At 36.2% G+C, this 27053-nt stretch overlaps 1 protein-coding gene across 4 annotated transcripts; it reads left to right on the top strand.

Annotated features, from left to right (window-relative positions):
- The first annotated feature begins 576 nt into the window (after nucleotides 1-576).
- On the top strand, nucleotides 577-17629 carry rell2 (RELT like 2). Of its 4 annotated transcripts, none has more exons than XM_048176757.1 (6): nucleotides 577-704; nucleotides 5445-5672; nucleotides 9075-9137; nucleotides 9241-9304; nucleotides 9698-9871; nucleotides 15337-17627. In XM_048176757.1, exons 2-6 carry the CDS (start codon nucleotides 5474-5476, stop codon nucleotides 16025-16027), a joined length of 1191 nt encoding a protein of 396 aa, XP_048032714.1. In that variant the 5' UTR covers nucleotides 577-704; nucleotides 5445-5473; the 3' UTR covers nucleotides 16028-17627. The 4 variants fall into 4 exon arrangements, with proteins under 4 accessions (XP_048032714.1, XP_048032715.1, XP_048032713.1 ...); XM_048176758.1 differs by lacking the exon at nucleotides 577-704 and adding an exon at nucleotides 897-1345 and having other exon boundaries at nucleotides 5600-5672; nucleotides 15337-17629; XM_048176756.1 differs by lacking the exon at nucleotides 577-704 and adding an exon at nucleotides 899-1345.
- Nucleotides 17630-27053: the final 9424 nt, after the last annotated feature.

Below are 27053 nucleotides of genomic sequence, written 5' to 3'. Positions count from 1 at the left end.
TTTCTATGGCAATAACATTGATTTGGTAAATATACACCAAAAACAAAAAACAACAACCGGGAGGGGATTGCAATGTTGTCTTAGAATGAGAAAGTCACATAAATCATGTGAAATCCAATCAGAGCAGTCATACTGATATGGATTAGCAAAAATCACATTTCATATGATTTTTGGCCGTTCACACTTGCTAAATCTGATCGGATTTCAATTGGATATGCACAAAAATCGGATTTGGACTGACAGTCTGAATGTAGCCATATAGTCTACCCTACTTTTGCAGAACTTTTAGGATTTTGGCAGATGGTCAGCTGTTATTGCTATTGTATGTATTTTCGATATTTTTGTTTCAGATAACATATTCTGTGTTAACCTTTTAAACTACTTCTCAACGTCCACGCAGTATAAAACAGTTAGCTTTTATAAAGTATAAAACAGTTAGTTTTTTGCATTTACACTGTAGGTATGGTTTAAAAACCGAATTGTGAAGCGTTACACGGACCCCTTTATGGATATATATATACCCCTTTAATGTATTCAATCCTTGCAAAAGTTAAAGACCTGCTCCAGAGAGCATTTCACGTGGACCCACGTGTCATCTACCTTTAAATATGTAGCGGACTGCAGCTTGAGCAGCTGCTGCTGTTACAGCGTCAATGTCATGAAGGCAGCATCATAAGCTCATCCCTTGGTGGTTAAAAGCTTTGGTGAGTACTTGAGTATAATGTGATTATAATGTTCTTGTTTCGAAAATATCGTGATTTTAACTGTAGCAGTAGCTATCTGTTTTATGTCATGTGGTCTCTGACTTTTCTCAGTTTTAAAGGTTATTAGGAAATGTTGCATATTAGCTAGTAAAGATATTTATTTGACACTCAGAATTCATGCCATCGTTTCATGTAACCAGTAAACAAATAAATAAAAATCATCGCACTGATTTTGTTAAGGTGTTTAACCGAGCGTGTCAGCATCAGTCAGAAGCAGTTCACACGGGAAGACAACGGAATGCAACAGAACTCAAGTCTCCCGAGACTCGATCTTGTCTGAACTATTTATGGCACGCCGAAAATGCTCATAGACCAGCAAAAAAGAATAAAAATGCAAAAAACGTGGGAACTATGAAGCCTAATAATAATAACAGTCAAAATAATATTACACAGAATAGTTGTGATAATGACGCATTTGACAGTCTTTGTCGGTAGGCTATATTTACTACCTAAGTTGCATTGAATAGAGCAATCTTTTTTTCCCCTCAAAACAACGATAGTTTCAATTTCTTGATAGTCTGAGTAGCTGATAGATGTGGGATCATCCTCTGCGCGTGGAAACATCGACAAAAGCGCTCAAGGTGAGACGAAATTATAAAGCATTGTTTCCTTAAGGTATTGATTGCATCGAAAATATTCTCATTTTGTCTGTTTTATTAAATTGATATAAATATTTACAGTTTAATAGATAGTATTATAATAAATTGCATTTACAAGTTCAGACTCTTAAATGCAGTAGACTATTTGAAATTGTCAAAGTTTTCATAAGTTCATTTAGTAGTTTATCATAAAGTTGAACTCTTCGTGTATGCAGGTCTATATGGTGCCTCTGCTCTACTTTAATTTCCAAGCATTTCATGAATATAAACATTTTCTATCCTTGTTGTTTCATGCATGGTGCATTTTGCCATCAGTAGCTGAGCAGTTGTCACTATTTTTTTTTTTTTGTATGTCAGGAAATTAGATTATATTCCTGCAGGCAGGATATGTACATCGTATTTTGTAGTCATTTTGTCTACAATTGCTCTAGGTAAACCAGCGTGAAAAGACTGAATGCATTACATTTGAATAATAAATTACAGTTGGGTATAGAGGCTACATAGACTAGGCTAAAACAGATTAGGTTGATGATAGATCAGGTTTCAATGATTTGAGGATGAGAATAACCCATGCAGTGTCATCAGTGTGTGTTTGGATGTAGAGGTCATGAGAATGCTGAGTCATACTGCAGAGTAGCTCTCTCATGTTTACCAGCTTTCCTTTATATTGAATAGTGGCCACGCTTTGTAAATTAATCCAATGTCATAACTAATTCAGCAATTTCCACAGAATGACTTTGGGTCAGACAAGCTGGCTATTTAAACACACAAAAAACACTATTTTTATTTACCTGATGCTAAAGTCATCAATAGAGGTTATGCACTGATATCACTTTCCCGCCAGAATATGCCCTCTCAGTCGGACTGAATGGCAAAACATCCGACAACTTGGCTGGCGCTAGTAAGGGGAAATGAAAGAACTATAGAGTAAAACAAATTACCTGCTTAAATTAAAGGCAGTTGAACGAGACAGTTATCTTAACAACTTACCAAAGAACTAGTGGACATTGACATGTAGCTAGGAATCAGGTTTTCTTACATTTATACGTAACTGATTTTGATGCAGAGAAAAATATGCACAGCAAAGCCTGAATGCTTTATCTGCTTGATAACATAAAAATACAGTATAGCTAGGTCTATATACAAAGGATCACATATCATTTTTATAATCATATCACCCAGCCCAGGCATTATAGACATAACATTATGACTATGTATAAAAAAAAAAAAAAAAAAAAAAATTGTTTTGAGCAATGTGTATTGTGAAGTGCTAAACAAATAAATTTGACTCGATCCTTGGTCGTATTTCAAGGTGGGATTTTTTGATGAAATTAAAGTCACAAAACAACCAGAATATCTATTTGTTTCCTCAATATGTTTTGTAGAAACTGTAAAGTTATCTGGATAATGGTCAGCTGTTACCATGAGGCAGACTATAGAGCTTAGCAGTGTAAGAAGTTTTTTTAATAAATTCTGACAAAAACTTTACGGTTACACAGAATATATTTGTTTGATGATTACCCAATACAATATATAACCTAGGGTATGATTTTACCCAATAATTCAACATACATGACATAAAACAGCAACTGCAAATCCATATTTGGTTGTCTTGATTCCAGCTGTTTCTGCAAATTGCAGTGATCCATTTGTTTCTGTAGCTTTCGATAATCTGAAAAAGCATAGCCATGATTTCTTCTTCCTCTTCTTTTTTTTACACCTATTTGTACAGTCAAACAGACAACAGCTCTTTAACATTTTAAATGTGTTTCTATGGCATTCAAGCTGAAAACTAATGCTGTCTTTATGCAACTCACTGGGTGTAACCGCAGTGACTCCCCAACTACTGTGATGTCATGTGACTAAAGATAATATATAAGATATTATCCTAAGCCACTTTTCCACCGTCGTTCCAAACCGCTCTCTTTGCTAATCCGTTCTATTCCGGATATGGTTTCATTTTACAGTGTGGACGTCACTATACGCATTCTATGGTTAGCCAACAATGCTGAGAATTCTGGGCCGAGAACGGTTTGTAATTGTACTGGGCCGAAACAAGCTCAAGTGGAAACATAATTGGAACCGTTCCTTACCATTCTTAGAACCATTCTTACCATTCTCACCCTCATGTTGTCCCAAACCTGTATGAGTTTCTTTCTTCTGTTGAACACAAAAGAAAATATTTTAAAGAATGTTAGTAACGAGACAGTTGATGGTAGCCATTGATACTAGCAAATTCAGTGGTTACCGTCAACTGTTTGATTACCGACATTCTTTAAAATATCTTCTTTTACATTTTCATGTTTGGGTGAACTATCTAATGAGCACTAAACTGGTTAATTGACTATTTTTCCAGATAGATGTGCCAGTTTGTGTCTCATATCATTCCCCGCTCATTTGTTATTAACAAAGTTATCTTTGTTATTTTATGTTTTGAAATGTAGCTGTTAATGGAGAAACACAAAATAAAGGGGTTAGCTACTCACTCATTCTTTGAAAAAAAAAAAAAAAAAAAGGACATCTGTCAGGCTTGAAACAGGCACACAGGTAAATCTGACTGAATCGGAAACATTTAAGCAGCTTTTATAAAATAGTTAGTTCCTGTCCTTGATTCTGATTGGTCAATAGCTGTGTTTTATTCACGATTTATTCACCCAACGGTTCTGTGTATCGCTACACAACACCCTTAGCAACCACTCTTAGCAACATAAACTGTATGTTCTCAGTTGATATTGTTCATTGAAGCTTACTGTATTATGAACAAGAGTATTGTGAGAAAGAGATCGACTGAGCAAGTTTATTACCTGCATTCAGATTTAGCATTTTCCCTCAGGTCAGTCCTAAGTTCATAATAAAAATAATAATAAAAACAAATAATAAAAAATCTGTTTAAATGTCTGATGTATCATCTTGTCCTTTGAACATTTAAGGGGTTTTCACATGACTAACAGCGCTAGTCAAAGCATTTGTCAGTTGCGTCTTGTTCCGTTTTCAAAACAATTCAGTCTTTTCAATATAAAAGTCTTCGATACACTGATTAATTTATGCTCTGAATCTTCCTGAATCAGTGTTTTGAAATTGGCCATCACTAAATAAGTCGTTATTTTGCTTTTTTTGTTGCACCAAAATTATTCTCGTCGCTTTATAATATTAATATTGAGCCACTGTACTCACATGAACTGATTTAAATATGTTTTTAGTGCATTAATGGATCTTGAGAGAGGAAATGTCATTGCTCCCTATGAAGGCCTCACTGAGCGATCAGATTTCAACTAAAATATCTTAATTTGTGTTACAGAATTACAGAATTTTCATTTTTGGGTGAACTAACCCTTTAAAGGAAATACACAATACGATCCACAGCACTGTCAATGCTGTTGCAGTTATACTGTTGCTCTACTTATATGCTGCAGTGAAAAAAAGGCTGTTATTTGTAGACCCCAACACAATCTCATGGCACTATATAATTGCATAACTATTTTACGTTTTGGCAAATAGGTGGCTAATTCATATGAATTTTCTGCCTAACACCCCTGACTGGTATGTATAGGGGTGGACCTTGTATAGGGGTGGTAGATTTGGTAAAACACACATAAACTGCAATAGGACTAATCTAGCAAGCCCAATATCAATCCAGTTGCCTCATTTAAACTGTTGTTTTTGTGAATAGACATGGGAAAGGGTGGAAAATATACTGTACTCCAAAAGTTACTGCATTGGCTTTTATGGCAGTCATTCATGAATAATTTGAATGTTATCAGCTATAAAATTCGAATGTTAAAACAACAGAATGAGAAATGTTTTGCAGGCTGTTGAAGTTGCAACGTATATCGGTCGCTGAGTGAAAACAGAGGGTGTGGGCTGAGCTCCTCTCACCACATGCCTGGATGGCAAGATAAAGGTACTTGCTAACAGGAAATATACCCTGATGGATCTGAGCAGCTGATTATCTCTCTGAGCCAAGAGAGTTAGATGGCGTGACAAAGACGACTTTCTCAATGCTGGAGAGAAAATAGTTTTAGGTTGTGTGAGCATTACCTGCTGTATAAATGTAACTGCCATCCTTTTGTCCAATTTGCAGCTAACTGCCTTTGCAAAGAAGATAGTGGGATGACTGACCAAGAGACACCCATTGTGGGTGATCCCGATCCCCCTCCAACATACATAATCTTCCTCCTTGTCTTTTTCTTCTTCATCACTGGCCTTCTGGGTTTCCTAATCTGTCACTTATTGAAGACGAAGGGCTACCGCTGTCAACTGGAAGAGGATGAAGAAGATTGTGAAGACAAACTGGGGACAGACAAAGATGGCAAGTCATTTCAACCTTTGTTTTAGAAAAATATGCAGTTTTATACAAAATCCATACTGTTTAAAGATCATAGTTTCTTGTCTTTTTATTTTCGGTATCTTTGGAGGTTTCCCATGGAGGTTTTTTTTCTCTCCAAATTCCTTGGCTTAATACCAAGACATCCCTCAGAACCTCACCATCACTTTTTTTTTAATTATTTGCTTGTATAATCTAGTAATATGATCAAAAAAGCAGTATTTTTTCCACAACCCCCTTTAATAAAACATGGTGGTGTAAAATAGGTAGATGCTATTTATATAAATAGTGATATTTACTGTTTTCACAAAAATAAATGGTGAGTGAAGTTAGTGATAATGACCTTTGCCAACAAGTTTTATCGTCAATCACATTAAACAGACACTGGCATAAGACAAGAGATTGCAAACACAGTAGCAAGATTGCACAACAGTCACTTTAATAGTCACTTTATTAACAATATAAGGGATATAAATCCAAAAAGCCAATTTTGACACAGTTAACTTGGGAGTTAATTTAGTCAGCTTGATCCATGGCAAGATTAACCTTATGTGCAATTTTATGAAGTGCCGCGAGTGCTTTGTTTGCATTGTTATGCTCGCGTGAACGTGTTAGAGATTAATATCTTTTAAATAAAGTGGTAAATTGTTTTTTGTGCGTTCACGAGAGCAAAACAACGCATGTGTGTTGTTGACGCAAGAGCAGACGTTGTTGCGTGAACACGTGTTGGATATTAACATTTTGTAAATAAAATGGTAAATTATGTTTTTTTGCACAAACAAAGCACTAGCGTCACTTCATAAAATTAAGGTTAAACCACTGGAGTCACATGGATTACTTTAATGATGTCTTTACCACCTTTCTGGGGCTTGAAAGTGGTAGTTGTGTAAACTGTCAATGGTGGGACAGAAAGCTCTCAGATTTCATTAAAAAGAACTTAATTTGAGTTTCAAAGATGAATGAATGTCTTATGGGTTTAAAACGACATGGGGGTGAGTAACTGATGACAGAATTCACATTTTTGGGTGAACTAACCCTTTAAAGGGGCTATATGTAGAATTCAGAAATGTCTTGGTTACATATGTTCATCTTCAGAACACAAATTAAGATATTTTTGATAAAAATCCGATGGCTCAGTGAGGCCTGCGTTGCCAGCAATAACACTCCCTTTTTCAATGCCCAGAAAGCTACTAAAAACATATTTAAAATAGTTCATGTTACTACAGTGGTTCAACCTTAATATTATAAAGTGACAAGAATACTTTTTGTTTGCCAAAAATAACAAAATAGCGACTTTATTCCACAATATCTAGTGATGGGTGAATTCAAAACACTTTTTCATGAAGCTTTGAAGCTTAACGAATCATTTGTTTTGAATCAGTGGTCCAGAGCGCCAAAATCCCAAGATTTCAGTAAACGAGGCTTCGTTACATCATAAGTGTTTTGAAACTTCAATAGTTCATGTGACTTTGACAGTTTGATACGCACTCCGAACCACTGATTCGAAACAAATGATTCGTTAAGCTTCGAAGCTTCATGAAGCAGTGTTTTGAAATCGCCCATCACTATATTGTTGAATAAAGTCGCTATTTTGTTATTTTTGGCGCACAAAAAGTATTCTAGTCGCTTTATAATATTAAGGTTGAACCACTGTAGTCACATGAACTGTTTTAAATATGTTTTTAGTAGCTTTCTGGGCATTGAAAAAGGGAGTGTTATTGCTGGCAAAACAGGCCTTACTGAGCTATCTGATTTTATCAAAAATATCTTGATTTGTGTTTCGAAGATGAACTAAGGTCTGACGGGTGTGGAACAACATGAGGGTGAGTAATTAATGACATAATTTTCATTTTTGGGTGAACTAACCCTTTAACGCAGCGGTAGAGTTGCACTCACAGGACACTGCACTTATTCGTAATCACAAAAATTCATTATGTGCATGTGCTTTAAAGCCTTGCCGGTTAAACATTGCATTTACATACTGTTCTGAGTGCGTATACCCGAAGCACGCTCACACTAAATGCCTGTCAAACAGTGCCCGATTACGTCTGATTGCACTAATACTGTCAAATACACACAAGTTTTACATAAACACACTTGGTTATGTCTAAACTCAAAGTAACCATTTGAGAGAAAATTGTATGCTTGTCTTTTTATTAGATGCGTGCAGTTCTTAAAGAAATAGTTCACCCAAAAATGAAAATCCTGTCATTATTCACTCTTTCTCATGTTGTTCCAAACCTATATTGATTTCTTTCTTATGATGAACATTTTGAAGAATGTGGGTAACCAAACAGTTGCTGGTCCCCATTGACTTCATAGAAAAAAAATATACTATGGAAGTCACTGGTGACCAGCAACTGTTTGGTTACCCACAATCTTCAAAAAAAACTTTTATGTTCCACAGAAGAAAGAAACTCATTCAGGTTTAAAACAACTTGAGAGTAAGTAAATGACAGAATTTTCATTTTTTGGGTCAACCATTATATATAATAGTATGCTATACATGTTAATACATTTATTATTGTTATCTTGTTACAGGTCCATCTGATCTGTTTATTTTATGTCATTATTTAAGTATTTAATTTAATATTGTGCGTTTTGTACATTTACAATTATTTTTTATATAAGAAGATACTGTTTATCTTAAGTTGTTTTAACTAAGGGGCCCCCAAATAAAATTCTGCTTAGGGCCCCATAAAGGCTTGGGCCGGCCCTGGTTTGACTAAAAAGTATACTTGAGACTAGATCTATAGATCTGGCTATATGAGACTATAGTTTGAAATAATCCATTTTCTTTGCATGACACATTGACATTACAGTATAGAATAGCTCTTTCGGCATTTTAACTAAGGGGCCCCAAAATAAAATTCTGCTTAGGGCCCCATAAAGGCTTGGGCCGGCCCTGGTTTGATTAAAAAGTATACTTGAGACTAGATCTATAGATCTGGCTATATGAGACTATAGTTTGAAATAATCCATTTTCTTTGCATGACACATTGACATTACAGTACAGAATAGCTCTTTCGGCATTATCCTGAATATTCTATAAGCATTCCTTTCACGTGTCATAGAACGGAAGAAAGTATCTTGGGAGCATAACTGTCAAATCCTTTGAATTTTCCCAGGGAAACCAGCCCGAGTACTTCACATAGGAATCATTCTACAGGCTTTAATAGACAACCTAGGAAGTCAGGGATAGTCTCGTTTTTTAAGTTTCATTACAAGATGTACACACATTGACATTACAAAAACTGAAAATACGTGAAAATTCTTACATATAGCCCCTTTAAACTGAACAAATACACAGTATGTTTTTGCTCAGTTCATCCAATTTGTAATGTAATCATTGCCATAATTAAATATCAGAAAACTGTTTTTGCCCAGATGAATCAGAAGACAGTCAAGACACTGTGGAACAAATTCTGAAATGCATCATTGAGAATGAAGGTACAGATAATTTGTTCTGTTCTATTCTGCAGAATTTACTATTTTATTGGTATTTAAGTATTTAAATGATTTTCACCACTTGTTTTGCTATTTTTTGTCACAGCAAATATGGAGGCCTTCAAAGACATGTTGGTTGGCCAAAATGTTTGTGAGCATCACGATCCACGGTATAATCATTATATTTGTGATTTTTAAATATTTATTTTGTTCAATAGTCTGATAAAAAACACCAACCACTACATTTTGGTGGACTCAAAGATGAGATATCAACTTTGCATATAAACATATATATGTGTATATATGTTTGATATGATGTGAACTGCATACACTGAGATTATTTAAGGTCTTTCACTACCAATTTATTTTCAGATATTTGTTTACATTTTTTTTTTAGTACATTGGCCCTACATACCTCACAATGATGTAGGCCAAGCAAAGACATGTAGATGTGTCACTTAGTTTACACACTGACTGAACTGAACTAATGCAAATGTAATAGAGGAACAGTGGCCATTTCAGTTTTACTAAAGTAAATTTTTTATTTTTTTTTTTCTAACCAGGTTACATCATAAAGATAGTGGTCTTCCCCTTCACCATCATACAGTTCATCTGGGTGGTGAAATTAGCTCTTGTGTCCACTGTATGCAAGGACATATATTAAAAACACGACGCAGAAGCCGTGTGGCTAGAAGCAAAGCTCGGCCAGCGGAGCAGACTGTGTTTTCTGTGGGAAGGTGAGACTCTGTTATCATTCAAAAAGGTACAGTAATGGACACACTCATTCTTTATTACTGCTCCACATTTTAGAATAATGCTAAAGTCTTCAAAAACATGAAATACCACAAATACAAGTTTGAACATGACCAAAAATGTGGAAGCGAAATAGTATAATATAGTAGCTATAACAATATAGTACAATATAGTAGCTTCTTCTTCTTAAAAAATAAATAAATAAATAAATAAATAAAAATAGAATCCTAGATCCTAGAGCTGCATAGTTTGTACAATTTTTTTAAAAACAGGATTACAGGAGTTCACATGTATAATGGACACTGGGACTAAAAAAAAATGTTAATATTAGATGTATGACAAGAGTATCAGTGATAAAGAAAGGGAAAAATCTTTACAATATTTTGTTTAAAATACATGTTCTCTTTGTATTAATGTTTCATATGGTTTTGAAAAACTTTAAAGGGATAGTTCACCCAGAAATGAAAATTTGATGTTTATCTGCTTACCCCCAGCGCATCCAAGATGTAGATGACTTTCTTTCTTCAGTAGAACACAAATTATGATTTTTAACTCCAACCGTTGTGGTCTGTCAGTCGTATAATGTGTGTCAGTGGGAACTTCGTCTATGAGTCAAAACAACATGCACAGACAAATCCAAATTAAACCCTGCGGCTCGTGACGACACATTATTGTCCTAAGACACGAAACGATCTGTTTGTGCGAGAAACCGAACAGTATTTATATCATTTTTTATCTCTAAAACACCATTATGTCCAACTGCCCTGCACATCCGGTTAGTGAGGTCAAAAAGGCGTTCTGATTACGGAAGTGATGTTTCGCGCTTTGCTTCAATGAGTGCGAGAGTTCACTTCCGTTGTCAGAGCATGTTCAGACCTCACACACCGGACATGGAGGGCAGTTGGACATAGTGTTGTTTTAGAGGTAAAAAATTATATAAATACCGTTTGGTTTCTCGCACAAATTGATCGTTTTCATGTTAAGACATAAGAGTACATCAGTGTGTCGTCACGAGCCGCAGGGTATAATTTGGATTTGTCTGTGCATGTTTTTTTGACTCTTATAGACGAAGTTCCCACTGACACGCATTATACGACTGACAGACCGCAACGGTTGGAGTTAAAAATCATCATTTGTGTTCTACTGAAAATAAGTCACCACATCTTGGATGCCTTGGGGGTAAGCAGATAAACATCAAATTTTCATTTTTGGGTGAACTATCCCTTTAAATTAATTTCAAAAGGTTTAAGTAAAATGAAAAAGTAATAATATATTTTCCCTCCCCTACAAAGGCTAGAGTAGAACTGGCCAACAGACTGAGCTTGGTTTCTACCAAAGTTTTTTCTTTTTCTTTTCTCCATTCTGTCACTTGATAGAATTTGGTCTCCTGACACTATTATAATGACACTATTTTCTCCTGTAGAAATTAAAATTAAAGTAATATCATAGCTGATCAATTCTACAACATTAACACTGTTATTGTTACGTTACGTGGTATTTTAGAAACTCTCACAACAAGGAATAATTCTATAAGGCAGACTTTCATCACAAAATATTCAGAAACTTATGTACTTACTCAGAAACCACAGTAATACAAACGAGAATGGACAAAGACTAAGGGAGAACAGAAGGCTCAAGTACACAGGGCAAACAAAGCGACTTGTGAGTTAATTAACAGGACACAGGTGACTATAATGACATATAAAACAGACAGAGGGAAACTAGGTCACAGGACTGAACCAAAAACAAAATGGAGGGAAACAAAGATCAGACATGTGACAGTAGGAGAGTCCAACTGAGGAGGAAGAGTGGGGGTTCTGGAGGAGGGCGTGGAGCAAAGGAAAATAAAGTCCAGGGAACATAAAACTGTCCATAGAGGAGTGGAAGGTGGGAGGAGCCAGTGAGGAGCCAGGAACAGGAGAAGCCAGGTGGTGGTCCAGAGACCAGCCAGGACGATGAGTCAGGGCGGAGTCAAAGGCGGGAGGAGTCAAAGGAGTCAAAGCCATTGTGGAGAAGACGACTAAATGGGTCCGCCCTGGGACGACCGACAAAGATACCACCACCAAAGATGGAGACATTGGTGGAGCTGACAGGCTGATAAGCCCACACAAGACCGATGGCACTGGAGACTGAGGTGGAGGGCGATGAACGTCCAACGTGGGAGGGAGGAGCCAGGGTGGAGCCGATGTGTTGACTGGCCACAATGGAGCGAAGGGCACAGGCTGGAGGTGGAGCCAGGGGATCCTCTGTGCTGGATGGAGCTGGTGGCCTTAAGACACTAGGCAGATCCTCGTTGTGAAATGGGAGGGCATTCATGTGCAATTTTTACCTAGGAAACTCGTATTTACGATTATTCCGAGAGCACGTGAAGGCAGCATTAATCCTCCTCAAATACTCCTCTCAGTTCCTCCAAATATATGCCAGAGGCCCAGTCGCAAATGATACCCTAAACCCTCACTGTCTTCCTCTGAGTCTACACTTTCGTGATGTAATGCCGCTTTGACTGCCGGGTAAAGTCCTCTGCATAGCTTGCACCCTTCTGAAACCTAAAATGGTGAATGGGACACCTTACGGTCTCGTGGACTTATGCGCACACGGCAGCCATTGTAAGTTCACAAGACTAAAAGTGCATAGAAGTGTGCCATTTGGGATTCAGTCAGAGACTGCTGACATCTCATGCACAGTGGTGGTGTTGTGGGCGGGGCTCTTTTCCCTCTGCCATGCACAATGTTGCCGGCTCACTCACCTGGTCAGACTGTAGCGGGCTCTGAGGCGATAACTCCTTCCGAACTCTTCTCTGGTTCGGGCTTGTCCATTGCGGCGGGCCAGTCTCCACAGTCTGTAGTGGCACAGGCAACTCCGTGCTGGTTGCGGTCAGTGGTGGATGTCTGGTCTCTGGCACCACTCGAGTGGGGCTGGTGGTGATGTCATCCTCAGCGGGGCCGATGGTGTATGCCAAGCAGCAATTCACCAACACCTACTCCACAAAGGTCCCACACCAGACAGGTGTGCCTTCATCTCCGTGTTGAGGTATGTGTGGAAAAAGACACTGAACAATCGGTCAGGGAATGAGGTAATGCACGCCAGGTCGAGGAACACACAGGTATGAGCCTCACGGGAAAGCTTCTCCTGCTCAAAGCAGAGCAGCAGCACAGCAGGTGAGGCCATGCTGATTTTCGGTTTGGTCCGTTCTTCTGTTACGGTACTTGGTATTATAGAAACTCTCATGATGATGAATAAGGCAGAAGGCTTTAATCACAAAATATTCAGGAACCAGGAATAACATAGGAGAGAACCACAGTACTACCAATGATAACGGACAGAGACTAAAGGCGGGTGCAAACTGTGCGATTTATAATAGTCCTTTACGATTGTTGCTTGTCAGACTGTACGAACATGATCTTTTTCATGTCACACTAGTGATCAAAGACTACAGATTTTTGCCTAGGATTATAGGAATCTTTTAGGATTCTCAAAAGGCTTAAGTACACAGGGGAAACAAAGGGACTAATAAGTTAACAGGACACAGGTGACTATAATGACATATCAAACAGACAGACGGAAACTAGGTCACAGGACTGAACCAAAAACACAATGGAGGGAAACGGATCAGACATGTGACTGTTATTTCCTTTTGGTACTGTGAAGCTGCTCTGAATCTAAATGGTATAAAGTGCTATATAAATAAATGACTTGACCCTAATAAAAGTTTTTTTTTTTTTTTTTTTTTACAAATAATATGAATTTATACATTTGTAAATAGAATTTATTTAGAAATATAGATATATAATTATATGTGTGGGGAGTCACACCTGACATTTACCACTGAACTTCTACACCTTCTCATAAAAGATAAATTTATCTGTTATTTGACCTTATTGACCTTGATAGAAAATCACGAGGGCCAGCAGGGGTTCTCTCTATATTTTTCTGTTTTATGTTGGTTGCACCATGTGACTTTGATTTGGTGGGCAAAAGATTAATTTTTCCATTTTCTTTTTTCCTTTCCTTTTTTCTTTTTTTCCCCCTCCAATAATAATAATAAAAGATGCCATAAATATGCTATAGCCTACCACTTACTAAGGTTTTCTTTTAAATGTGCCATAGAATGCTTTTTCAAAAGATGTAATATAAGTCTAAGGTGTCCCCTGAATGTGTCTGTGAAGTTTCAGCTTAAAATACCCCATAGATTTTTTTTTATTCAGTTTTTTAACTGCCTATTTTGGGGCATAATTATAAATGCGCTGATTCAGCGTGCGTCCCCTTTAAACGCTCGCGCTCCCCACCCCAATCTCACAACTCTATAATACATTGCATAAACAAAGTTCACACAGCTAATATAACCCTCAAAATGGATCTTTACAAAATGTTCGTCATGCAGTATATCGGATCATGTAAGTATAGTATTTATTTGGATGTTTATATTTGATTCTGAATGAGTTTGAGGCTATGCTCCGTGGCTAAAGCTAACATTACACACTGTTGGAGAGATTTATAAAGAATGAAGTTGTGTTTATGAATTATACAATTTAATAATGAAAATAATGACGGCTCTTGTCTCCGTGAATACAGTAAGAAACAATGGTAACTTTAACCACATTTAACAGTACATTAGCAACATGCTAACAAAACATTTAGAAAGACAGTTTACAAATATCACTAAAAATATCATGATATCATGTATCATGTCAGTTATTATTGCTCCATCTGCCATTTTTCACTGTTGTCCTTGCTTGCTTACCTGCATAAAGTCTGTGCTGTGTCAGCTGTGCTGCTCCAGACTTTAATACTGGCTTGTCTAATGCCTTGAACATGGGCTGGTATATGCAAAAGTTGGGGGCGTACATATTAATGATCCCGACCGTTACGTCACAGTTGGTGTTATGTTGAGATTAGCCTTTTCTTCAGTGGTCTTTTGCACAAATCAAATTTACATAAGAAGGATGAAACAATGGTGTTTGAGACTCACTGTATGTCATTTCCATGTACAGAACTCTGATTATTTATCTATGCTGAGGTAAATTCAATTTTCAATTCTAGGGCACCTTTCATGAAGGTTGCTTTTTTTCCTTATTATAATATTGGAACAGGACACCCTGACATTTTTTTTAATTTATACACTAAATATGAATCAAAATGAATATCAAAATGAATGTATTCAAGTCAGTGAATGTATGAATTGCATTTTAATGTATTTTGAATGAATATTAACAAAGAAATTGAACATGATAATGTTGATCCAGGTTTGTAAATAAATTCATGTGTAAGCATGATTAAAATGTATAATTTTAAGCATTTAGGCATTATCCTTTAGGTCATTTTGGGATAATGAGAAACATAAACTGTCAAGTGTGTCCAGACCTTTGACTAAAATTAATATTTGAATTATTTGCAAAATTGACAGAATACAGTCAAGCTGACTTAACAAACATTTACTTCAAATTCACAGATTTCGTGTCACCCACACGGAGAAAAGAAACAGCCTTCAAGGTTCACAGAATCTTCCTACCTCTAAGGCAGGAAACGCATCAAATGACACAACGCTCTCTGATGGCAGGGCGGGATTGAAAGACACTTCAAAAAAACATCAAGAGGAATACAACATACGCAACATGTTCAAAGACACTGGAGCAACCAACGGCAAAGTCCCAGATGGAGGCAAACGGAAGAAGAGTGTCACATTGCTCGGCTTCTATAAGGCTGGTAATCCTGTGGAGACCAAAGGGGGACAGGAAGTGTTTGAGGAGGACAAAGAGGCATCAACCACTGCTGATCAGTTATCTTTCTCTCTAGAAGAAGGCTTGAGCTCAGTCGCGCTGTCTCCCACTGATGAAACAGCTTTAGATGAAAAATCAAATAAAGGCTCTGGTAGTAAATTAGAGGAGACCAGCCTAGAGAACGAAAAGGCTGACGAAGCGACTTCATGTGTGAAATCGCAAGACAAATTAAGCACAAACACAACAGAGACTGTTCCCAATAGTTCTAATGGCAGCTCTAGATTTTCGGTGGTACGAACTACGGAAGAGACTGTCATCCCACCTGCAGCCGCTGCTGACTATAGAGGAGATGATGCAACAAAACACGAGGACATTAAGACTGGCCAAGTTAGACAGGAGAGTACAGACAATCAGCAGATATGATTCAGCCCCACAAGCATAACATAATAAAATTATAAGATGGTCAGACAATTGTTTATTGAGAGCGAGACTTAGAAAACCGAAAACTTGTAATTTGCCACAACACTGCTTTTACCAAAAATACACTTTGTTCTCAATTAATTGCATATTAAATCTATAAATATGATGGGCCTAATCAAAATGCAATGGCACTAAAATATATTGACAATTTGGTGTTTTCTGTTCTCATCTTTAGAAAGCAGCTTAATTCAGTGCAATCATAGCTCATATTAAAATAACACTGTACTCAATTGAGTTATAGGGGAATATACATGAACTACTTAAACTTGTGTCATGTATATAAGACTGCAAAACAAAGATTGTCAGTTATGCAGATCATCAATGAATAGAAATATGAACATTTCTATTTAAAGACATTTCACCACTTATCCAGATGGCTTGGCACCACTCATCAGCTGCCAAATTACATTTGATGGGCAATTGTGTGATTATAGCTGAAATGTCTGGTATTTTAAAAGTTTGAAAAGTCATCACTGAAAAGAAGAGGGACAAACATTACTTATTAACCACTTACCTCAAAAATTCTTCCTCTGTGAAGTGCATTTTAATTTGCAGCAAGAGATACAATATGGAGAAGTAGTCTCAGCCTCAGATGTCATCTGATGCATATTGCACATAAAACTGGAAAACACTTTTCAGTCTATCATTATGTCTGCACATAGGTGTTTTTATCAGTTCATTTTTGAGGATGAAGTAATCACTGTATTTGCTGAAATTTTGCAAAGATGGTAACAAAATCTTTTTAAAAATTTTATTTGTTTGAGATTGCTGTACCATTACATGACTGTTAGCAAGTCCTGAGGTAGTGTTACAGCTAATAGATGTGACAAAAGCACCCCTTGTTTTTAAAAATTAATAGTGCTAAATAAGAACTATATATGTAGGTTTTTGACATATGTTGGTAACAGAGATAAATTCATCTCATGACAAAAATCACTTTCATTCTGATCAGTCTTTGTGCAGTAAAAAGCAAAAATTGCTACAACTGTACTCAGTTTACCCCATGTATGACATTTTTCCTTGGTTTCCATTGAGTCCATTTTTTCCCATTTCAGTACAATTTTTGTATACCTGTGTATGTTTTTGAGAATAGAAAATAAAATATTAAAATAAAAGTTGAAAAAAGTTTTTACACCATCCATGTCAGTCAGCCCTGTTATATGCTCAATGGTAAAAATGTACTGACATTCGATGACCTAGAAATAGTGCATCAGAATTTTAAATATTTTGCAAACATATCACTCTTTCTGTCTTTTTGTCTTCAGTCCCTCCTCAAACTACATTACCCAGAAGATCCTCTCCAAACTTTTAAACACACACACATTCCAAATTTGGTCACACGACACAAGGAAGCTAAATAGATGGCATCCCTGGCAGAGATGCAGGGGCCTGTACCATGATGTTGAATATCCGTTGTTGAACAAACTCAGGGTTATGTGATTAGTTTTGAGTTGACAAAACCAAATACAATCAGGCTTTGTTGCTACCATGAATTTTTTTTTTTTTTTTTTAAGATATTTGAGAACAAATAATCATAATATGTTAAACATATACATGTTAATGACCTTTTTTTTTTTTTTTTTTTTTTACAATTTCAGAGAAGACATAAAACAATCAAATTCCAATATAAACACCTTAAACATTTGTGATAAATTTAAAATATTTCTTTAAATTTTTGCCATCGATATAAATTAACAATGTATTCAAGACCTTTGTTAACATTGTTTTCATAATATACAATAATATCCTTTAATGAAAAACAGTATTTAACCTTTACTAAATTAAGAATAAATTCTGCCAATTCCCTCCAAATACTTTGGGTAATTTTACAAAATTGCCAATACAATACAAATGAGTCAACAAAGCTTTCTCACTTTTACAGAAGGAGCATAAATCATCAATATCAGACTATCTTGAAATTAATAATTTAACAGGGTAGATGGTATGCAAAATTTTAAAATGTATTCCTTTAGTTATATCATTAATACAATATTTAAAGGGGATTAACCAATCAGTCTTCCAATTAATATTATAAATAATAGAGTTCCAAATTAATTTTCCTCTCCATGTTATTTTATTTTGTTTTTGGAAAATAGCACAAATATGTTTGTTATTGCATTTTTTAAACAATCAGTTAAAATCCCAAGTTCATGGAGCTCTTCCACATGAAGTGTGACATCAGCAGCAAACAGCCAATCACATGCTGTGGGGAAGTGGCTTATGTCACTTTGCTCACAGCTGATTGGTTTGAGATCTCTTACCCAGAACATAAACTGCCTCAGAATAGGTTATTTCTCTGCTTTAAATATTGTGTGTTTTCCTATGAATTATCCTGTTTTCCTTAATATATTCCATCTCCATTTTTGTTTAAAAACCCATTTTAGCCCACCGGCAACTATAGTTGCTGCAGTGTATGGTTGTCATTCTTCTTTTGTAAGTATTTTTCTAGATGTTTTCCATGTTTTATGTCTCAATGACATGCAAGAAAACATCCAAATAAAGGATTTCAGGAACAAAAAAAAGGTATTCACTTCCTTCCTGTGACATGAGGCTGTCAATTCCCCTACTTCCAGGAAGCATAGCAAAGGCAAACCCTCCCAAAGAAAAGTAATTTTTCATGTTAATATTAAGAATTTTTTGTTGACATATATATATCTACGTAATCATGAGGGTCTCTAAAATCATCCAAACAAAACAAATCTTACAAGAGATCTATAGTTTTTTGTATACTTAGTCAAAAGTACGAGCGGCAACTATAGTTGCCGGTGGGCAAATGACTTGTAAGTACATATATCATGGGGAAATGGGGTATACTGTGTTTATGGGTCAATAAATCAAGGTTATTGGTCTTGTTTAGTGCTTTTTGCTTTCATAATATTTTATATTGTTATATATTATATATTGTTATTTGTTCATTCATTTATTTTTTAATTTATTTATTTTTAGTTTGTTTGTTATATGTGACCCTGGACTACAAAACCAGTCATAAGGGTCGATTTTATTAAATTAAGATTTATACATCATCTGAAAGCTGAATATATATAAGCTTTTCATTGATGTTTGGTTTGTTAGGATTGGACATTTGGCTGAGATACAACTATTTGAAAATCTGGAATCTGAAGGTGAAAAAAAATTTAAATATTGAGAAAATCACCTTAAATTTGACCAAATGAAGTCCTTAACAATGTATATCCACTCACAAAAAGAATTTGTTATATATTTATGGTAGAAAATTTACAAAATATCCTAATGGAACATGATCTTTACTTAATATCCTAATGATTTTTGGCATTAAAGAAAAAAAATCAATAATTTTGACCCAAACAATGTATTATTGGCTATAGCTACAAATATACCCGTTTGAATTATGACTGGGTTTGTGGTCCAGGGTCACTTATATGAGTACATTTTTCTAATGAACAATGTAATTTAACATTTTGATTCACAATGCTCTGTTGGAGCAACTTAATGGCTGCACTTTGTTCTTCACTATGTTCCACCACTTTAAAACAAATGGATTTGTTATTTGTTTTGTTTTCATATTCAAGAGATTATAAGCTAGATGCAACTTTTTTGTGTTCGCATCGACTGTTCTTCAACTTTGATTGATCTGTTGAAAGCAGCTAATTTGAGTTAGATGCATAAATGTTATCCTCCTATTCAAGTTTTACATTGAGAGGTGCATACAACATACATATTTGCCCACCGGCAACCATAGTTGCCGCACATTCAAACACATTTTTTAAGAAAAAAAACAAAAACCTGGGGAAAATAAATGCAGAACATGTTCACATAGGACACTATTAACAGGACTATATGCATGAAACCATTCAGAAAAATTTGGGCACAAATGGGTTAATAAATAAGTCTGCAATTAGTTTCTCAACTCATTTAACAAATAATTGTGTGTCTGATTTGTCTCAGGCACTACACTTGTTTGGACGTGTTTGGTTTAGGTTGGTGCTAAACACTTTCTGCATTTCTGTATTAAACAGTTTAATAAACAAGATGTTTGTATTGTGAGTTACATTTACATTTTAGGGAACATTTACACAACAACAATGTATGTACTAAAGACAAAAAAAGTTTTTCCATTGTTTTTTGTGTGCAGATGACAAAGTCAAAACAATCCCTGTTCACACGGATCCATGAAAACAACTAAAAATGCTGTATTCTGCTGCCAGGCTAGTAGTTGCCGATGTCACTTTGTAAACAAACACTGGGCACCTGTAGACTGAATGTGCATGATGTCACTGATTTCACAAAGTCACGTTTTTGTAGTTTACATTGAGACAAGAGCAGTATCTTTTTCAAAAAGATACAATTTGAAGCCCATTTTCAAAAGTTTGCATTTTCAGGCCCCCAAAATGCTGTTGTCATGTACATGAACTGAACGCATGAAACGTTTTCTGGTTTTAGTTGAAAACAGTGTAATGTAAACGGACCCTTAGACACAACATTGTCAATATTCACAGTATTTTCAATATTATATGAATCAGCAGTTGGAACCAATCACTTCAATGAATGACTCAACTCACTCATTAAGGCAGTCAGTGCATCCAAAAATCGCATAGCCTAGGTATTAAATTTGGTTTAAATCTTGCTTTGCGACTGTTAAAAAATTAAGTTCTATAAATTAATGAGTGTATGAAATTTGTACTTATTACATCTGCCATGTTGTCAATAATGTTATCATGGGTGCCACTAAAAGGAAGCGCACAAAGACGAAGATTCAAACGAAATACTCTTTAATCCAAACCGAAACTCTCAGGAAACAGATGCAAACCTTAACATTGATGACACTGAACAATGAACTTAATACTGAGGACTTTACTGTGTACCACTACCAGCAACATGCATTTTTCTTTATTAACCCCTTAACTGTCACCGTCCCACAGGTGGGACGTTTGCCATTACATATTTAAAACAGTAATATTCTATACTAAACCTAAACTAATCCTGACAAACTATATATTATTTGAAAGCTTAGAATCTCTAGTTTACATATTTGGTGACTGATTTTCAAAATAAATTACAGAGGAGCAGTAATTTATCAATTTGCAACAAGCATATTTTCATACTCACAAAGCATGTTCAGACCTTTATTTTGAAATAGCTATGAACATGAAAAATCATTAAAGATTCCCAGCTAACAATTTTTGGTTCCCAGAACGTTCTGGGAACGTTAGTTTCTAGTTCCCAGAACGTTCTGGGAACGTTCCCAGAACATACATCCTAACGTTCTCTGTTGGTTAGCCAGGAAAGTTTTCTTTACGTAAATAGAACGTTCCCTGTTGGTTTGGAGAACGTTCCCCTAACCTTCCCAAAACGTTCCCGGAACGTTCCCCTAACCTCTTTTTACTCCGATATAATTTACCCTGTTGTAGGTTAGTTATCACTCCGTGTCCCATATGGTATAAGCGGCACGGAAGATCGGATGAATGGACGTCAATACTACAGACCATGTCTTGTTTTGAACTTTTATTTAATCAATAGAAATATATTATAAATAATCCGAGCACATAAAATTTATGGAGGATTAAATAAGATCGAATTTATGCATTAATATGTAAGATTTCGTGAATTGTATCACTGACACTGTACCTCTAGCAGATTTTACGTTTCTTAAGCCACAAACAATGACTTCAACACAATATGGGGTTTTTAAAATATTAATTTTATTCACAGACATACATTTTTTTTATAACAATTATGTGACTTTAACTGGGATAACATTACATTCATTTCTTACGACTGAATTAGCGGGTGCTCTCTTTTGGTCGGTTAACAAAAACTCCTCGGTTAACATCATGTTGTCTTCAATTACCTGTCGAATGTCTCTGAAATCACACTATTTACACTCCTACATATATTAACTAGATAAAAAAGTTTGAAGACAAACTTTAAGTTGGCTTGAAAAAGCCGGTCCAGAAAGTTTGAAGTAGTTTTAAAAGTTTTCAGTTTGAAAGTTTAAGTTTTATTAGATAGATTTAGTTCAATAGATAGACTTAGTTTGATAGATTTAGTTTGATAGATAGATAGATAGATAGATTCAGGGTACTTAAGGCGGTTGCTAGGGTACTCAGGGTGGTTGCAAGGGTATGTTGCTATGCGGTTGCTAAGGTACTTGTGGTTGCTAAGGTGTTGCTATGGGGTGCTAGGGTATTGGGGTAGTTGCTAGGGTGTTGCTATGCGTTGCTAGGGTACTCGGGGTGGTTGCTAAGATGTTGCTATGCGGTTGCTAAGGTACTCGGGTGGTTGCTAAGGTGTTGCTATGGGGTTGCTAGGGTATTTGGGGTGGTTGCTAGGGTGTTGCTATGCGGTTGCTAGGGTACTCAGGGTGGTTGTTATGGTGTTGCTATGCGGTTGCTAGGGTACTCAGGGTGGTTGCTAGGGTGTTGCTATGAGGTTGCTATGGTACTCAGGGTGGTTGCTAGGGTGTTGCTATGCGGTTGCTAAGGTGTTCTGAGTGGTTGCTAGGGTGTTGCTATGTGGTTGCTAGGGTAATCTCCATGGTTGCTAGGGTGTTGCTATGCAACTCAGGGTGGTTGCTAAGGTGTTGCTATGCGGTTGCTAAGGTGTTCTGGGTGGTTGCTATGGTGTTGCTATGTGGTTGCTAGGGTACTTGGGGTGGTTGCTAGGGTGTTGCTATGCGGTTGCTAGGGTACTTGGGGTGGTTGCTAGGGTGTTGCTATGCGGTTGCTAGGCTACTCGGGGTGGTTGCTATGGTGTTGCTATGCGGTTGCTAGGGTACTTGGGGTGGTTGCTAGGGTGTTGCTATGCAGTTGCTAGGGTACTCGGGGTGGTTGCTAAGATGTTGCTATGCGGTTGCTAGGGTCTGGGTGGTTGCTAAGGGTGGTTGCTAGGCTGCTAGGCTAGGCAGTTGCTATGGTAACCTGGGTGGTTGCCATGATGTTGCTAAGTGGTTAGTAGTTGTCACAGATGGTTACTATCAAGTTTTTATAGAGTTGTTAGCATGTTCTTAGCCCAGTTTAACACTTAGCTAATCACTATTAGCATGTAGCTATTCACTGCTAGCATGTGTAGCATGTTGGAAGTCCAGATTGCTAGCATGAGTCAAAAGAGCCAACCGCCATCTCTCTACGATGTTCTGATGCAGAGATATAGATTTTGCAAAACGGTTGCTAGGGTACTCTGTTTGGTTGCTAGGCAGTGGCTTTGCAGCTACCAATGATGATACTCCAAAGGCTGCTTGACAATATAAACCAACCCCCATGTCTGTACGATGTTCTGATGCAGAGATATAGATTTTGCAAAACGGTTGCTAGGGTACTCCATTTGGTTGCTAGGGAGTGGCTTGGCAGCTACCAGTGATGATAGATAGATAGATAGACAGACAGATAGATAGATAGATAGATGGATGAGTTTGAATGAGTTAGATAGAAAGATAGATAGATAGATAGATAGATAGATAGATAGATGAGTTTCAATGAGTTAGATAGATAGATAGATAGATAGATAGATAGATAGATAGATGAGTTTGAATGAGATAGATAGATAGATAGATAGATAGATAGATAGATAGATAAGTTTGAATGAGATAGATAGATAGATAGATAGATAGATAGATAGATAGATAGATAGATGAGTTTGAATGAGATGGATAGATAGATAGATAGATAGATAGATAGATAGATAGATAGATAGATGAGTTTGAATGAGTTAGATAGATAGATAGATAGATAGATAGATAGATAGATAGATAGATAGATAGATAGATAGATATTTAGTTTGATAGATAGATAGATGATGGGTTTATGATTTTGAATGAGTTTCAATGGATTAGAAATAGTACATAGAATGGCACTTGAGTCTAATTGGGTTTGAGTCTAATGGGCTTCCATAGTTTAAATTTGAATTTTGACAGTTGGAATTTGAAAGTCTTGGCTCATTTGAACATTCCGTCAATGAAAGTCAATGGGATTTTTTCCAAGTTTGATCAGCATTTTTAGGAAAACCGTAAGTCGGATCAGTCTGAAAAGATATAGCAACCCGAGTCAGAACAGTCTGAAGGTCTGGGCTGAGTTTGGTGGTTGTAGCTTGAACAGTCTAGGAGGAGATAGTGTTCAAATTTTCGGTCAGAAGAATAATAATAATAAGTTTATATAGCAGATCAGTAAGTTGGCTTTTTCAAGCCAACTTAATTATAAATAATTATTCAATAAAGAGATCGATAAACAAATATTATAGTCAGTCAGTAAAATGAAATGACCGTTATTTTTTAAATTACGCGAGTGCGCGGCTCTCTGTGGAAGACAGAAGCGCGTGCTGGAGAAGCGCGTGATCAGAGGCGCGCAGTAAAGAAAGATAACCCTTCATCTCTGTAGCCCATTTGTCTATCATCTGCAATAGTTTGGTTATAATGAAATCTAAAAATAAAATAACCTGCAGGGAACGTTCTGGGAAGGTTCTCTTAAGGTTGAAAAAAAGGACCAAAAGTAACCTGCAGGGAACGTTCTGAGAACGTTCTCTTTAGGTTACAAAAAAAGAACCAAAAAGTAACCTGCAGGGAACGTTCTGGGAACGTTCTCTTTAGGTTGCAAAAAAATAACCAAAAAGTAACCTGCAGGGAACATTCTGGGAACGTTCTCTTTAGGTAATAAAAATAAACCCCCAAAATAACCTGCAGGGAACGTTCTGAAAACGTTCTCTTTAGGTTGCAAAAAAAGAACCAAAAATAACCTGCAGGGAACGTTCTGGGAACGTCCTCTTTAGGTTCTAAAAATAAAACCCAAAAATAACCTGCAGGGAACGTTCTGAAAACGTTCTCTTTTGGTTGCAAAAAAAGAACCAATAGAGAACGTTCCCAGAACGTTCTTATTTGGTTCCCCAAAAAAATAACCAAATGGGAACCATATGGGAACGTTAGGGGAACGTTTGTGTTTGCTGGGTTGGGTCCGTGTACGTTTTGATAGTTTGTTTTCCAATTTGAAATGAAATACGCAGAAACGAGAAAACGGTCGTTTCCCGTTTTTTCGTTTGTTAAAAAAAAAACGGAAAAACAAGATTTTGACTCGATTTTCGTTTTTTCGGGTCACGGATAGAAAACAGAAACACGACTTCAAAACTCGTTTTCCACACGTGGGCGGTCATTACACGCCCCTTTCAGCCGATTGGTCAATCAAATCTGAGCCAGTGACTCATCTTCAGTTCGTTCAACAAAATAACAGTCCTCTGTCGCTATATCAGTAGATGTCATAAATCGGCTTTCTTCTGTGCAACCTAACGCGTATTTCACAGAAATAGTTTGCACAGATAAAAAAAGTTTAAAAAACCTACAGTAAATTTAATTAAGTCTGTTTTTAAGCTGTCATTGTGTTTTTAAAATGTAAAATGTAAATGCCTCTACATCTGTTACCAAGTGCATGACATCCTTTGGGCTACTACCACCGATCAATAGACTATACATAATGATAGACTATTCTCTATTATAGATCAGTGGCTACTGCACTCATTTTTTTTCTTATTTTAATGTTTTGTTTATATTTTATACATTTAAATTCAATCATTTAGCAGACGCTTTCCTTGCAGTAGACTATGCAGTCATATTAGAAAATAGGCTATCCACTAGGTGGCAACACCTAATAACGGTATCACCATCGGGGGGCTTTTTAGTTTTCCTTAGCTTATAAATGGCCATGCAGATTTTATCTCTTAAATTAAACACTTTTATGAACACAGTGAACATTATCATATGTCACAGTTTACTTGCTATCCTCACTTTTTCTGTCTTTCCTTCGCTTTTGAATGAATTAGCTATAAATGGCCCTGAACATTTTACTTTCAATTTCGATTTAACGGCTATTGGCAATTTTGCGTCAATTGCTTTAGTGGACAACAGCAAAACAAAAACTCTCGTATATTAAACATAGAACTTTTATTATCTTTGTAATTATTTTATTATCTTTTATCATCTTTATAATTATTTTATTTTGTAAATATTCGTGGCTTAAACAGCGGGAAAATTTACTGTATGCAGTTCTGTGGATGTTTTGAAAAACTTAAACTAAACGAAAATTATTGTTGCCTTGTCAATATAATTTCTGTTTTCCCCCCCTGACTTTCAACTGATGCGATCATCGTTTCATTAACCGACAAGATTATATTAAATTAGAATTAAACGAAATTTGATAAATGTCTGTGAATCATTAAAAAAATCCCAGGGGTTTAGTTTTAGCCTATGAACAAATAGCAGAAAAAACAACAGAACATGAGGATTCATCATCATCACGCACCTGCCGCGCTTCTGTGAACGAAAAAAATGATTAAATTATATAAAAGGAATAAATAGCATATGTCTATGCACGAAATTTATTTCACTTAAGTAATTAACATATTACCAAAATGAAAGGGGAAAAAAATGCGACAATATGAGTGTTGAGAATTCCCAGGTGGTCACATGACAATGTCAGCCAGGGGTGGAGCTAAGTCTCCTCAGGTGCACTGAATCATTATTTAGCTGCTGTTGTTTGGTGTGTGAAGCATGCGGCTGAACTTGACATTCCTTGTCCTTCTCCTCAAAGAGAGCCTCTAGTAGAGTTGATGCGTTTCTGACTATGTAAGTTTATTTCTTTTGGTATTTAATGTTATTTCTTGAAGCTATGTATGTTTGAATTCTATGTGATTTAATTCATATGCATTAGTGCTCATTTGATTGTTAAACCGTTTTGTTGTGCTAATTGGATTATATGATTTGAGTTATATTGTTAATTGTATCTAAGACTTGTTTGTTCTTTATTGTTTTGGTTTTTAGACAGCATACAACTCAGAAACTTATGTTGCCATGGCTCAATTCCTATGCCTCCAAATGTCGAATAAAGATCATGGACTGAGTACTAGATCCACTGTGTTTTAATGGACACACCATCCTGGTAGCACATTCCTGAACCAATCTATTCTAAACTTTACAACGAGTGTCGGTTCATTTTTGAGAAGTTCACAGAAAGGA

Source organism: Megalobrama amblycephala, linkage group LG23 (assembly GCF_018812025.1).
Source record: "Megalobrama amblycephala isolate DHTTF-2021 linkage group LG23, ASM1881202v1, whole genome shotgun sequence".
NCBI lineage: Eukaryota > Metazoa > Chordata > Actinopteri > Cypriniformes > Xenocyprididae > Megalobrama > Megalobrama amblycephala.
The sequence above is the reverse complement of the archived record's forward strand: the minus strand, read 5'-3'. Positions and strand labels throughout refer to the sequence as shown.

Bases quoted from the DNA above. Each gene is read 5' to 3' on its own strand.
- rell2 (XM_048176755.1), top strand. From the start codon at position 5,243: ATGCCTGGATGGCAAGATAAAG. The intron at 9,305-9,697 runs GTATAATCATTA...TTTTCTAACCAG, and splicing joins TGTGAGCATCACGATCCACG to GTTACATCATAAAGATAGTG. The intron at 9,872-15,336 runs GTGAGACTCTGT...TCAAATTCACAG, and splicing joins ACTGTGTTTTCTGTGGGAAG to ATTTCGTGTCACCCACACGG.